The sequence below is a fragment of the Nannizzia gypsea genome, genomic scaffold, assembly GCF_000150975.2.
Source record: "Nannizzia gypsea CBS 118893 supercont1.1 genomic scaffold, whole genome shotgun sequence".
Classification (NCBI taxonomy): Eukaryota; Fungi; Ascomycota; class Eurotiomycetes; order Onygenales; family Arthrodermataceae; genus Nannizzia; species Nannizzia gypsea.
In genome coordinates, this window is record NW_003345201.1 from 2,463,701 (window position 1) to 2,477,983 (window position 14,283).

The window sequence follows — 14,283 nt, forward strand, 5'->3', positions numbered from 1 at the left end:
GCTGGGTGTGGGTGAGTCGTTAGTTAACGTGTCCAACCTTTGTCCTTCCTTCACAATGGAAAGATATCGATCGACTGCCGTATGATTCTAAGGTCTACACGATGATTGGTTTCCTTGAGCAGCTAGAGAGCAGATTCGAGAGGGCCGTCGAGGGTCCTACATCAAATGGTCCAGCAAAGAATGCATCAGACCATCAAACTCAAAAATATCAAGGGTATTCTTGTGCATTTTAGATAGCCGATCATGCACCGTTGTTTGAGATGGGGTCGCAGCAGTGAAAGGGGTACGAGTAGCTAGAGGTTCTACCACATCTTGCGCAGCCGCTATGGTATCGTCCTTCTAGAAAGGACTATAGAAAAGCCTACATGGCTCCAGGCAGCAATCGTGCAGTGGGATTTCATCTATGCTACATTGAATGAGCTTCGAACCAGTCAGTCGAGAAGAAAAGGTTGACAACCAGCGGACTCGATATAACTATTGGTCAAAGATATAACCAGTCCTCTGCAACCGATTAGAGCAAGCTCGCCATTTTTAAACCGAACGTCAGGGTTTGACGCTACGTTTCTGTAGTTTTTATGTCTTCTATAGACTGATCAAACGCCCGTATTGTCGGCTCGTAGAGAACCTCTGGGTTCCTGGGTGTCCCGGTGAAGAGCCCATCTTTGTAAGGAAACAGGATGCCCCTAATTTCCCTGCAGAGCGGTTTAACACATTCAAAAGATGATGGAAATTCTTCCAAGATGTCCTCAAACCCGTCGACTCCCATGTCACCTCGTTTGGTTCCTGCAATATTCCTAAAGGTATCAGTATACCACTTTATCAACAGACTGTCTTCTGGTTGGCCCTTTGGGTTACCGGAAAATCTCCACCCGTGGCGAGCACACTGCCAGATAAGGACGTAGAAGAAAGACTCAAGATCATTAGGTGTGAGAAATTCCAAGAAGCACCTCAATCGCCATAAACTCCATTGTGCCGGTGCGACAGCGTGCACCACTACTGCCACTACTGAGCTCTTTGGCAAGATCCAAGTCTATTAACATGCCCGTCACACCGTCAGTTTTTTGAGGATCAGTTATGATGATATTATTCTCCGAAATGTCTCGGTGGAGAATGTTCCCTTTAAGGTACAGGGATCTGTGAGCCTTCACGGCATCGCGGAGGGCACATAGGAGTTCTGATATCTTCTTGAATCTGTGGAGTGCTCGGCCGGCCGGGGAGACCACCAAACACCGAAAGATGCGATTATCGTATGGGCCATCTTTACCAGCTGTGAAGAGACTGGTGCTCTGAGCCTCTTCAACGTCGTATGTGACCTCATTCTTGAGTTTGTTTGACTTCAGACTGCTGGTCCTCGATTGCTTGGACTGTTTCCTTCCAACATCTCCGGATTTTCGTTTTCTAGGCTGGCTTTCGGTGGTGCTTGAGCCGTGAAGGTGCGAGGAAGACTGCGAAAGTGGCGACAAAGCACTCGGTATGCTCTGAAACTTATATGGTTTTCCGAATACCATCCCTGAGCGCATCTCAGTGATGCTTGTTATCTGTTGATGACCAACTACACTTGCTATGCCCTTTACTCCTCTGCTGGCAGCTAACTCAAGGAGGTCTGCCTCTGGCCGTCGCTGGTCAGATGTCCACGAAAATTTAGAGACACAGTCATAGCCTCTACAGTTGGGCGTCTTAGTAAGAAAACAAGCTGTCCCACGGCAGACAATAGCTCGTTGGTAGGTGATCGGATCCTGCAGAAGCTGTAGCTTGGCCATGTCCCTCGTCTCGCCACAGTCAATCGATATACTACAGCTGTCGGCATCCCACTCCGTAAATGTGTCACGTCCGAGCTCGGCCTCACTCATCATAGTGTACCCAGCGATAACTTGTATGAACCGTTCTGGCTGGTCATGGATGTCAAAGGGACCAGGGCCGTATGACCCCGAACGGTCGAATACCCAAGCTTCCATTTCACTGCCACAGAGCGTAAACGCGTGGATGTACCGACGCGTCGGCTGACAGGAGAAGACATCACGCACATATCGGCCGAGCTGGAGAAGTGTCCCTTTTTTGTCGTAGTTGGACTGCTTGAGCTCACCAATCACATCCACATCTTTCCAGTTATGAACTGAATCAGAATCCATACTCAGTTCCTGGCCATCGTTGCGCTTCACCACGAGGTCAATTTGGCGCTGAGCTTCGCTACCGGCGAGATTCTTCGGGTTCTTTATCGTATAAAAGCGGCCTCTTTCCTCAGGGAGAAATTCTTTCTGAAATTCATTCCACCACTGCAGGACTTTGGCTTGCACGGGTGGATCGGGGAAGTCAGTCCAGCTGCCCTCCACCTGTCGCTCTTTGATCGTCTGGTATATTCCTGTAGTACGCGGAGTCCAGTCCTTTCCCTCGAAGAATTTTGTGAAGAAACCCTCAACGTCCCGATACGTGCAGTGTTTAATCTCGTCAAAGACCCTAGCTTCCACCAACCGACGCGTTTGTTCGCTACCTTGCTGTGAAGCTAAGGAATGAGTGAAAGGTGTGCCACCGAGCGAGGGCGGATCGCTCGCCGGAGGGGTGGAACGCGAGATGGTAGCGATAAGGTCGAGGACAGCTGCCTTTTGGAGGATGAGCTGCACCAGCACTCGAAAGCGGTCGTACTTGAAGCGTTCTTGTCGGTAGCGCCTGAATAAAAGTGCAAGGTCGGAGTCAACGTATTGATCACTGACACGCGATCGAAGCTTAGACGCAGCATCTTCTCCCTGTAGGGTAGAGAGAAGCCTTCTTATCACTCTTTTGCGGGTTTCATCCTGTGCTGATGAATCATCTTGTGCCTGTTCGGCCTCCTGAAGCAGGCCTTGCAAGAGGACCAAAGAGTAATCTAATGGATTCTCTGCAATGATGTCGCGATCCTCTTGAGATAGCTCAACCATAGCCGTTATGGGCGTGGTACGAGGGGGTCGTCAAAATTGTAATAGCTATGTCAAAGATATAGCCAGCCATCAACGGCAAAGCCGCGCGCGCTCGCCGTTTTTAGCTTACTTGAAATAGTTAACCCTACGGAGCATTAGTTAGTTAACTATGTAACTAGTCAGCTCACTGCAATTTCCAGTCATGTGATAGACTCGGCTCGGGCCGAGACAAAAGAGAGCTTGACCTCTGTGCCTATCTTACTACGCCCGCATCACTCGGTTTGATGTTGATTACCCTCTAGTCATGGAAAAGTGAAGTCATCTTAGTCTAGAAATGAGAAAGTGATGACCAAATCTCTCTCTGATCTTTGTTTTTCTCATTCTTTAACTACCATAGAGGAAATAAGTGAATTGAAAAAACCCTGAAATTCACAGTTATTTATACGTAATTTTTGGACTTCACGGTTTTTTCAATTCACTTATTTCCCCTATGGTAGTTAGTGGCACTCTATAAAAGCTCAATAAACAGCCTAGGTTTCTCCTTTCCTTTCTCTTAAGAAACCACTCTAGTAACCACGGAATACCTCGACGGCTTTTTATCGCAGGAATCAAATAGCCAGCTGGCTTACGATGACAGTGACTCAGAAGATGTTGGACCACAAAGAACAAAAGGCCTAATGCCCCAAGGTATCCTCGGGTAATGTGTGCGAGCCTAGCTAAAGTAGAATATCCCAACGGAAAATGAAGGTACGTGACAGCCTCCACCGGAGTAAAGTGTGTCTAACAGGAAATATAGAACTGCCTAAATTAACGGGAAAGAAAACCCTAATGAAAGCGCTGAATATTGATATAAACGAGAGCTTTCTGATATTCTTCCGGGAGATTACTTTCTATCCATACTATACAGAATATTACCTGGAAGGAATTCTTCCAAGACAGGAGGCAGCAAAAAAAAAAGATACAAGTATGTTCCTCGAGGCCCACGGTTATGCAATATTCAGATAGCCATCCAAACCCCAGGCTCAAAATGGCAGAAAGAGCTCGAAAAGCCATCTGAAGGGTACAAAATAATGAAAGTTTCAGAAACTCCAAGCTTTGGAGAGGCTTACTGTTGAGATATTCCACTTTAGCTTCAAGAGGCGCGGTTTCAGCCTCCCTAGTGGCTGTTCTGGAGACAACAGTTCAAGTTATTGTATCGTTGGGCAAGAACCCTTTGCTAAGATTGCAAGGGCTTGCTTTGAGGCATCGATTTTCATTGGTCTCAGTGCTGCATTAACCATATCTGGTGAAAAGATATATCTAGATAGGCTCTTCGAGGCACTTGATAAGGAACTTGCTGCCAGAGGAAATATAGGCTCTGTTGATGCAGATGATATTAAAATTGATATGGATTGGGATAAGGGTGACTAGAGAATAACTATTTTCAGTAATTAAGTGTGAAAAATGGCCATAGCATCAGGTATAAATTTCTGTGTATCTCCTAATTCTGGAATAATAATCTGACATGCCATTTCAGGAAAATATAGCTGTAACTTGTTTCCAATTCATATGACAAGCCGGCGTAGAAAATGTATCTTATCCGTGACAGGTATGTGTATGCAGAATATACCATGGAACACAACTTATCAGACTCAGTCCTGAGCAGCAGCCCAGTCCCACAGCCCCGTTGATTCAGCGTTTTTGTCGTTCTTCAGATCCCAGACAAGTACCTCCTTGGGCAAATCCTCTACCCTGCAGTCAGCAGATTGAGGGAAGTAAGCCTGTATAACCTTCTTTCGAATTACTTTGTCGGTCGTTGTCCGTGGAATGATATCGTCATCTTTGAGGATGCGTAGAAGGGTTGGAAGCTTATACTGCGCAACCTTCAGGTCTGTGAGGTCTCGCCTCATTTTAAATAGCATGTTTGGTGTGGAATTTCCCTCCGAGCCTATGCCATTGGTATTTTCCTCTTTGAACGAAGGCTTGAGACGGGCAATGACAGCTACTCTATGCAAGATCTCCATGTCCGGAACGGCGACGACGAATGCTTCCGCTATGTAAGGCAGCTCTGATAACTTATCTTCGAGCTCAAGAATTCCCACTTTCAGGGTTCTTGATCGGACAACTGTTGGGGAAGTAAGTATGATGGTTTTTTTCTCTTTTGAATGAGGGATAAATATGTACTCACAGTCCTCGTTGACTCGACCATCAATGACGTAATTTCCATCCTCTTCTATGTGCACCAAGTCACCTGTTTTGTAGAACCCATCCTCATCGAATGCTGCCTTTGTAGCAGCCTCATTACCAAGGTATCTATGATGGAGTTAGCATAATTCCAACAGAGCTAGCAATACCTAGTAGATCTTACCCAAGAAACAGGTCATTGCTTTTTATCAGAACCTCTCCGTGGTCGCCTTCGGAAAGTTTCACTTGGACACCGGGCATCGGTTTGCCAATAACACGCTACCCATAATGACATGTTAAAAAGGGGGAGCTGAGAAGCCTAAGAGGGATAAAAGCCGACGTACCTTGGTGACATCATAACCTTCAGGAGTAGTGGTCAACCCTCCACCGGCCTCAGATGTGCCATAAAGAATGGTGATGGGCTGGCCGCCACGCATATCTTTCCAGAACAGTCCTACAGATGGCATGGGGACCGTACCACCACAGCCGATATATTTGAGTTTCTTCATTCCTTCACTATACTCTTTTAGCTTTTCAGGCTCGAGTCCAGCCAGGTGCTCTTTGTAATATTCCATCAGGCGAAGCAAGGTCAAATTCGTAGCATAAGCCATCGTCAGCTTCTTCTGGCGGAAAACCTCCCATATTTGCTGTGGGCTGGGGTCCGCATCAACGATGTATACGGATAGCCCGTTCGAGATCGTAGCTACTGGAGGATAGATTCCGAAACCCCAATGGATGGCACGGTGGCACAAAGCGAGGTCATCATTTGTAGCTCCAGTCATGCCACGGAGGTCGTACGCCGGCATTTTACGCACAACCCCCTTAGGCGGGCCAGTGGTGCCAGATGTAAGGAGGAGAATGAATGGCCGCTGCGGGGATAAGACGACATTCTCATCAATATGATACTGGCGTTTTGTAGACGGGACCGGAACGGTGAGGTCTACGCCGATGATATTGATGGTCTTCCCAGTTTCGTTTTTCATGCATTTCTGGGCTTCAGCAGCAGCGTTGCGCTGACTAGCGCTGGCTATAAGAAGCACAGCTTTGTTCCTTTGGATCAGAAATGATATCTCCTGCGGGGTAAGGCCAGTTGCTACGGATAAGAGAGTCGTTAACATCCACAAGATATGATATTCCAGTAAGATGGGGAAAATAACACATACCAAGTGGTGAAACTGCAGCTCCCACTGCCCATGCAGCAAAGGTAGCCACGAAAAACTCATAACTGGCTGGTGCAAGAGTGCAGATATAAACACCTTCTTCACGGACGATCCCATTAGAGTCGAGAAGATCTGGAACTTGTTCGCGGATGGTGCGTCGCAGCTCGATAACGTCGTTCAAGAAACGATCAAAGGTAGCAGTTATATCATTGTTAGGATCATGTATGATAATCCCATCATTCAAGGGGACACTCTCGACGAGTCTTTCAAAGAAAGGGTGGCTTGGAAAGCCTTCGGTTGCCATCTTATGAGTGTTCCGCTCCTTTTACTGTAAAACCTGCCGCTAGTCAAAGGTGCTACTATGTAGGATATAGATATTTATAATAAGAGCTTTTGAGGTCGCCTCGTTCTGCTCAGCCAAACAAGGTGGGATGTCGTTTTAGGCTACCATATCATGCCCTGTACGCCGTACCGCAAGCTTATGGGATGGCCGACTACCCGAGCCTCTGACCCGTGGACCTGTGCGGACATTATGCAACAATATGCATCAGCAGGGGTAAAATAGTGTAATTATGCCGTGGTTGGAGGCTGTCTAGCCTATGGACGGGATGCATAGCTTGCGCTCCGGGGACTCTCAGCCGAGTGGAAGGACCATTCATGTTGCATGGATAACAAAAGGAAATGCATTGATCGACGGTTTGGAAAGTTGCTGCCTTGCGTGTTCTGCGAATATAAATATCCGTACTCTCCCCTGCATATTTCTGGTATCATAGTGTATACAAACACCCGTGGATGTAGCATTAAGCAGCGAATGAAAATGTAGCCAAAGCCGTTGGCTGTTGGGAGTCGTTAAAATGTTATTGCACAGAGAATCTCCATCTTAGTCAGCCAAGATGGGCGGGAAAGGAAAAAAGAACGACTTGTCGCGAAAGACTCGAGATGGGCGCAACAACGACGTCGCAAGGCAATTAAATACGTCCATCCTCTGTCGTCCGTCCGGATAACTGCTCTGGGCCGCAGAAAAGATTAAAAGACCAACAGACAAACGCAGCGAGGGCAGAGTACAGGCAACCCCGGTATTTATCTGTAGCAGGGATTGGACATCGCCAGCCAGCCAGCCAGCCAGCCCGCGGGACATCCGCTCCCCCGTCGACTAGTTACCCAGAGCACTACAGGGTTGTTCTGTCTTGCAGGCCGGCCAAGGAGCTAGATATTCTGCAGAATCAGCCAGGAACCTATCCAGAATACCCCCTTACCAGTAAAGAACCAGTAAGGTCGTATTTCCCGCACTGACACATTTTAAAAATAACTTATCCTTCGAGAAGTTTTCTTCACCTCGAGGCTGACGAATGAGTAGACTCTCCAACTGTCTCGAACGACTACTTGACAGGCTGCTTCGTCTGGGAATTGGCCAGCCAACTAGCTAGTTAACTAGTTAGCGGGTCAAGGAATCTCCATAACTATTGAGCTATCAGATTCTCCATACTTTCAATCTGCAAGTTCACGATGATGGAGAATAACTGGCTCAAGGACGAGGACTCCGGATCCAGCGGACCGAAAGAGCAGAGAGAACCTCCATTTACCGGAGACAACGAAGCAGATGACGAGACGCTGGACCGTATCTATCGCAAACTAGACCTGCGAATCATCCCGCCACTATGGACGCTCTACTTCCTCTGTTCTGCGATCCGATCCAATGTCGGGCTGGCACAGACGATGAATCTGAAGGAGCATCATGACCTGGGCTCAGTGCTACATCTGACGCCCCGGCAAATCTCGACGAGTTTGGCCCTGTTCTATGTGTGCTATATCATATTCGATCTGCCTTCGAACCTGATCATGACCAGACTGAGCCCTCATGTCTGGATGAGCCGAATCGTCATCAGTGTTGGTGTTATTGGAGCGTTGATGGCAGCTGTCAAAGCCGCATGGTCGTTGTAGTACGTATACGCCCTGTCAGCCCATACAATACGGAGTACACCAGTTCCCAATATCTAACCAAAGAGTACTGAAATTCTAGCCTCCTCCGTCTTCTTCTTGGAATCGTGATAGCAGGCATGTGGCCAGGCATGGCATACTATCTATCACTTTTCTACCCTCCAGCCCGCACCGGCCAGCGTATCGGCTTCTACTTCACAGCCGCTCAGGTCTCAGCTGCAGTCGTCGGCCTAGTGTCAGCAGGGTTCCAGAAAATGGACGGCCTGGGAGGCCTCGCGGGGTTCCAATGGATGTTCCTTATCTGGGGTCTCGCGGGTACTTTAATGGGCATAACGTTGCTATGGTGGCTACCAGACCGACCTGTGCCACCAGGCGAGTCCCATCCACCTCGCTCGGCCTGGCTTCGATGGATACCCAACACCAAACCGGCTCTATCAGGCCGGGACGAAGAGCTGCACTACGCCGATGTTCAGCGCGTGTACAAGAAAGTACAGTGGGGATGGTCGGATATTCTGCGCATACTATGCGACTGGCGCCTCTGGCCCGTGACAATAATGTACTTTGGCGTCGTGGGCGTCGGCATCGGAGTGCAGAGTTACGGCACGGTCATCATCCGTGCCGCCATCCCTTCTCTGACGGGCGTGCAGCTGTCTTTACTCTTCGCACCGATCTGGGTGATGGACCTGATAGCGATACTGATCATGACGCCGATATCAGATGCATTCCACCACCACAGACCGGCAATATTCATCTTCTCGTGTCTGATATTACTTACCGGCCTGCTGCTTACGACTTTCACGCACACCTGGACTGCATACGGCGGGCTGTTGATCGTAGGCTTTGGTCTAGGCCCAACAGTGCCCATCACCATGTCCCTGACGGCCGAGCTGTTTGGAGCAAGATACGGCGACGTTGGCGTTGCTGCATCAACCGCTATAGTGAGCGGGCTGGGCAACCTGGGGAGTATCGTGAGCACCTATGCGCTGTACACGGGCTGGGAAGGAGATGTGAAGAGGGGGTATAGAGGGAGCAACGGTGTGATGTGCGGTATTGTTGGGGGTAGTATTGTTGCAGCAGTGGCCGTGGGGATGATTGTATGGGGCAAGCAGAAGGAAGAGCAGCGCGGTTGGAGAGGCGTATGGTGGGCGAAATGGTTGATGAAATGAAAAGTAACTGTGTGTATGATATCCGGGTATTTGGATAAAAAGTGATATATCACCTAGTCAGTTAATAACTAGGCCTAAGGCCATTCATTCAATCTTCACTACTCCGTACAGCCATCCAACTGTTATCAAAATCACTCAACTTGGCAACTAACCAGGGCCTGGCCTCGGATATCAGCGCTCATATCTCTCGCTCCCTGCATAAACAGCGGCCGGTATCTTCCGAACGCCCAATCGGTTCTTAACATGCACAAGCTGCATGCTGCAATGCAAGGCCACCACATCAAATCCTTCCATCTCATCTCATCTCGGCTGGACGTTGCCGTTCATCCATCCGTCCAGCGAGCAAGCAAGCAGTTCGCAGAGAACCAAACAGCCAAGTAAACAGCCGAGCCATGAAACACCAAGATCGGAGATTAACCGCACAAAGCCTCTTATGGTAACAGACTACGAAACGAACTAACTACGCACACTGAAACATGGTGGGAGGGGATTTTTTTGTGGGGGGAAATGAGTGTGATTTCTCTCTGCTCAAAGGGCGCTCTTGTCTCTTAACTAAGTTAAAGTGGGAGAAAAGACTGGGTTATCTACCGCATAACGCAGGTAAAAACACACAGGCAGAAGACGAAGACGAGTGAACTCCGTAGAAAACACATGTAAGTGTAAGTGTATGAAGGAAGGGTTTTGGTTGTAACGCTGACGAAACAGCAAGCAAACAAACAGAGATGTATCTGGTTCGCCGGGTGGTATGAATTAATGTAAGGATATAACGAAGTACTCCGTAGAAGTAAACACCGTGATAATAACAATAATAATAGTTAGTCGGCCTCAGCGGGACTTTTCTTTCATCTTTTTTTTTTCTCTTTTCTTTTCTTTGCTTGGGATAAGGAAGAAAAAAAGAGTAAAATGTAGAGCCGAACTGAACTGACAAAAAACGCGATCCCACGGTTTCAGTGGGAGCAATATGCAGCATGTATGTGTGTGTGCGACTGACATATTGCAAGGAGTGATGGATAGACAATTAAACAGCAGACATGAGGGGGTAAGGGTAAGCGACATAAGCTAGACATGGACAGGCTTGAGGACAAGAAATATAAAAATGGGCATCGAAGCATGGAAGATCTAATTAAAAGGCATTAAGTGTGTTGAGTCTTGGAGAAACGGAAAAGGGAAAGGTAGGAAATGCATTTCGACATAGGTATCTCGTTGGACTTAATCACTTCCACAGAGCTAGAGAAGATGTTAGTAAATAATATTTTAATAGTGGAGGTAAGTATATTAGATGAGAGGAAAGGCTTACAGTTTCAACGATGATACCGGTGATCTGGTAGGGATCCGCGTTACTGGCGGGTCTTCGGTCTTCGAAATAGCCCTTTCCGTCCTTTGCACACTGTCTGGGGATACGGATGCTGCCACCACGGTCGGCGACACCCCAGCTGAACTTGTCGATGCTGCCGGTCTCGTGACGGCCAGTGAGACGGTCCTCGTTACCCTCACCGTAGACAGCGATGTGCTCTGGGTGACGGGCCTCGAGCTTCTTCATGGCGGCTTCGATGACCTTCATACCACCCTCGGCACGCATGGCAGCCGTTGAGACGTTGGAGTGGAGACCAGCGCCGTTCCAGTCACCGGGGATGGGCTTGGGGGCAAAGCTGATGACGACACCGAAGTCTTCGGCGACACGGTTGAGGAGGAAACGAGACATCCAGAGCTGGTCACCAACTATACGCTTATTAGTACTGCAGAATAAAAAAAAAAAGACGTAAAATGAAGGACTTACGGTTGATGCCCTCGCAAGGACCGACTTGGTACTCCCACTGAGAAGGCATGACCTCGGCGTTGATACCGGAGATGCTGATGCCGGCGTAGAGACAGGCCTTGTAGTGAGCATCGACGATGTCACGGCACTGGGCCTTGCCGGTACCGACACCGCAGTAGTAAGGGCCCTGGGCACCGGGGTAACCACCCTTGGGCCATCCGAAGGGCCAGCCATCAGCGTCGAGGAGGGTGTACTCTTGTTCTAGACCGAACCAGAACTGTTCCTTTTCGTGGGTGCGCATGAGACGAGCAGCCTCGTGGCGGTAGTTGTACTTGTTGGGGGAGCCATCGGCGTCCCAGGTCTCGCAGAGGACGAGGATGTTGTCACCGCCACGGAAGGGGTCAGGGAAGATGGCGCAGGGACGAAGGTAGACGTCTGAGTCGTGGCCGGGAGCCTGACTTGTGGAGGAGCCGTCGAAGTTCCATTCTGGGAGCTCATCGGGCGACGAGACAGATTGGCTGAGGGTCTGGTAACGAAGTCAGTATTAACCATGACGAAGCAAGACAGCCACCATCACCACGCCTGGCCATGCAGATCACTCTGACAGCTCTCCAACTATACACACCATCCCAGCAGCAGTCACTGTGTGTCTGTGTCTGTGTGCTGTATGGAGGGGTATTTTGACTGGGGGCTAATGCAGGAACCAGGCGAGGTCGAGCAAGGGTGGACCACAACAAAAAAAAATATCAAAAAAAGAATATTAAACGAACCTTTGTTTTTGAGCGAACACCACCGTGAGCATCTACCCAGACGTACTCAGCGAGGACCTTTCCACGCTGGTCGAGGCTCATGTATTTTTGAAGCTGCAAGAAAGGGAAGATGGTTAGTTATTGTGATCGGGCTATGACTCGACGCCACCAGCCGCCGGCAACAGCGACGGCGACAGGGGAGCAAGCGAGGGCACACACATTAGCAGCATCGGATCGACGAGTGTTCGCCTGGACAGACATGATCGTTAGTTTCTTCTCCTTCTTCGTCTTGAGTTTGGATGTTGTTGTTGTTGTAACCCACCATGATGAGAGATCAACAAGGAGATAAGTCCTGCTTGGACGGTAGATAGAGCAGCGATAAGCAAGAAGCGACAGTCGAGTCAAGAGCAAGCGATGGAGCGGAGCAAGAGAGAAGAAGAAAGCGAGTAAGACGCAACTATCTGAGACTTCTGAGACGCAGAACCAGAAAAGAGGAAGAAGAGAGAAGAGAAGGAGATAAGAATATAGAAATAAGAGAGAGGAAGAAAATAGAAGAAAAAAGCGGGTTTTGAGTGTGTTTAAAAAGAAGGCAAAGAACGCGCAAAGCAAAGTTTTTTCCTTTCCTCTTGCTGCTTTGCCTTGGACGTGGATGACGTAAGGGACGTCTCAGGCCGCTTAAGTAAGCCACCGCCCAAAAATAGAAAAACGAGGCCCGGAAGAAAGCCGGAAGAAGACGGCGGGGAGCAAGGGGGACAGAGGGACAGGGAGGACCCACTTTTCTGGTGGCGGTGCGAGATCGCCCGATAAGGACAAGCGGGGGGCAGCAGAGCCGAGGGAGATAAGGGGGAGCGACGCAGATAAGAAAGAAATCCCTCATAGAAGGACGAGCGAGACAGCGAGGAAAAGGAAGACGAGGGCGGCAGAGGCGGAAGGCGGTGAGACCTGAGACCTGAGACCCGGGCTGATCTGATCTGATCGGCTGTTTCACTGCTGTCAGGTCGCTTGCTGTTACGAGGGCGGGCGCTGCGGTTCTAGAGTCCTCTTGCAGGCAGGTACGGAGCACGGAGTTCGGAGTGCATGGTCGGGTTGCTGCTGTTGCTGTTACTATGCTGTCACTCCTACTGGGCAGCTGGGCGACAGGGACTGCTGCCATGGTTACCGCTTGTTTCTGCAGTTACTGATCCCAGGCTGGCGCTGCGCCCTGTGGCTGGCTGGCTGGAAGGCTGGACGGCTCCATGGGCTGCCAGGCTCGGGTTGGCTGCGATAAGAACGAGACGCCTGGTTGGTTGGGCAACACGACCAGAAGCCGACAGGAAAGACAAGAACGACAAGAAAAGCGGAAAAAGGAGACGAAGCGAGAAAAAAAAAGAGGATGAGTAATAGGGATGACATAAGTTGCTGCCGAGGTCTTGTGCCTGTGAGGCTTATGTAATAAACAGCTACGGCTCCTTCTACTTTTCTAGCTCGTTGGTTGACCTCGACTCTGGCGGACGGCGTACCTACAGGCGGACTCGACCAGCAACCCCAGATCTTCGCATGTCTCCAGGACGCGCCCCAGCAAGCCACAGAGCTTCTCCTTCCTCTTATCATCCTCCTGCTGCTGCTCCTCGGCTGCTCGCGTGTCGGACCCAGAGCTCTCGATGATCCCGTTGGTGCAGGGGACACGCAGCCGGCCGTCGGCGAGGACCTCGACCGTCACGCTGGCTGTGCGGGAGGGAGTCAGGGGGAAGACGACCAGCAGGCTCGGCGGTGACGAGATGGGTGTGCGCAGGCTGACCGAGATGCGCTTCGTCTCGTCGATGCTGGTGTTGTTGTTGCTGTTGCTGTTGTCGTTGGTTGAGGATGATAGAAGAGAGTTCAGCCGAGCCTCAGCTGCATCCACGTTGTTCACTTGATCACCGTCTTCCTCCTTATCATCTTCGTCGTCTACTTCATCATCTTCTTCATCTTCATCTTCACCGTCCTTGTTCTCGTCAGGGTTACTATCACTTTTAGTGTTGGCCAGCGGGAAGACGCTGAGTAGTTTGCCGAGTAGAGCGTACTGTCGAAGCAGGGGGATGGCCTCCTCTATCTGTCGAGGGTGCGAGAAGGGCAGCTCTCTCACCGTGTAGCCAGGCACATGCTCCAGGGCATGAAAACTGTACACATGCTTCTTCCTCGTCACCTCGTCCGCTCCTTTTTCTTCTTCTCCTGTTCCCGTCTTCTTCTCTGTTTGGCCAAAGATAGGTACCATCCTCACATGCTCCCCCTTTCCGCTTCTTGGTGCCCGCCGCTCGACAGGTACCACAAGCGCGTCGTAGGCGGCTGGCGGCCTCGTCTCATGCTGCTGCAGCGTTATCCCGACCAGGCGATAGATCTCTGCTGCCACGACTATCGGCACATGTATAGCTGGCTCCAGGCGTGCCACGAAGCGCACGTTTGGTGGGCTCGATGGCAGCAACGGGTCGGTCGAGACAAGTG

At 49.9% G+C, this 14,283-nt stretch overlaps 5 protein-coding genes across 5 annotated transcripts in view; 1 reads left to right on the forward strand and 4 right to left on the reverse strand.

Annotated features, from left to right (window-relative positions):
* Positions 1 to 556: 556 nt before the first annotated feature.
* On the reverse strand, positions 557 to 2,912 carry MGYG_00914 (FunK1 protein kinase; the record flags this gene model as incomplete). Its single annotated transcript, XM_003176780.1, has 2 exons — positions 557 to 883; positions 948 to 2,912. The coding sequence occupies 2 exons, from the start codon at positions 2,910 to 2,912 to the stop codon at positions 557 to 559; spliced, it is 2,292 nt and encodes a 763-aa protein (XP_003176828.1).
* Positions 2,913 to 4,522: 1,610 nt separating this feature from the next.
* MGYG_00915 (hypothetical protein) lies at positions 4,523 to 6,518 on the reverse strand (the record flags this gene model as incomplete). The annotated part of the gene is made up of 5 exons (XM_003176781.1): positions 4,523 to 4,995; positions 5,059 to 5,183; positions 5,239 to 5,333; positions 5,399 to 6,147; positions 6,218 to 6,518. The coding sequence occupies 5 exons, from the start codon at positions 6,516 to 6,518 to the stop codon at positions 4,523 to 4,525; spliced, it is 1,743 nt and encodes a 580-aa protein (XP_003176829.1).
* Positions 6,519 to 7,720: 1,202 nt separating this feature from the next.
* Positions 7,721 to 9,318, forward strand: MGYG_00916 (vitamin H transporter 1; the record flags this gene model as incomplete). Its single annotated transcript, XM_003176782.1, has 2 exons — positions 7,721 to 8,154; positions 8,235 to 9,318. The coding sequence occupies 2 exons, from the start codon at positions 7,721 to 7,723 to the stop codon at positions 9,316 to 9,318; spliced, it is 1,518 nt and encodes a 505-aa protein (XP_003176830.1).
* A 1,091-nt stretch (positions 9,319 to 10,409) lies between these two features.
* On the reverse strand, positions 10,410 to 12,233 carry MGYG_00917 (glutamine synthetase). The gene is made up of 6 exons (XM_003176783.1): positions 12,146 to 12,233; positions 12,043 to 12,072; positions 11,845 to 11,937; positions 11,096 to 11,600; positions 10,616 to 11,037; positions 10,410 to 10,545 (listed from the first exon to the last, which is right to left on the reverse strand). Exons 1-6 carry the CDS (start codon positions 12,146 to 12,148, stop codon positions 10,528 to 10,530), a joined length of 1,071 nt encoding a protein of 356 aa, XP_003176831.1. The 5' UTR covers positions 12,149 to 12,233; the 3' UTR covers positions 10,410 to 10,527.
* Positions 12,234 to 13,282: 1,049 nt separating this feature from the next.
* Positions 13,283 to 14,283, reverse strand: part of MGYG_00918 (hypothetical protein) — a gene marked incomplete at both ends in the record, with an annotated part of 2,498 nt that continues 1,497 nt past the window's right edge. The window contains one exon of the mRNA XM_003176784.1: positions 13,283 to 14,149. Coding sequence (XP_003176832.1) covers positions 13,283 to 14,149 — 867 coding nt within the window. The remainder of the gene's footprint in view (positions 14,150 to 14,283) is intronic.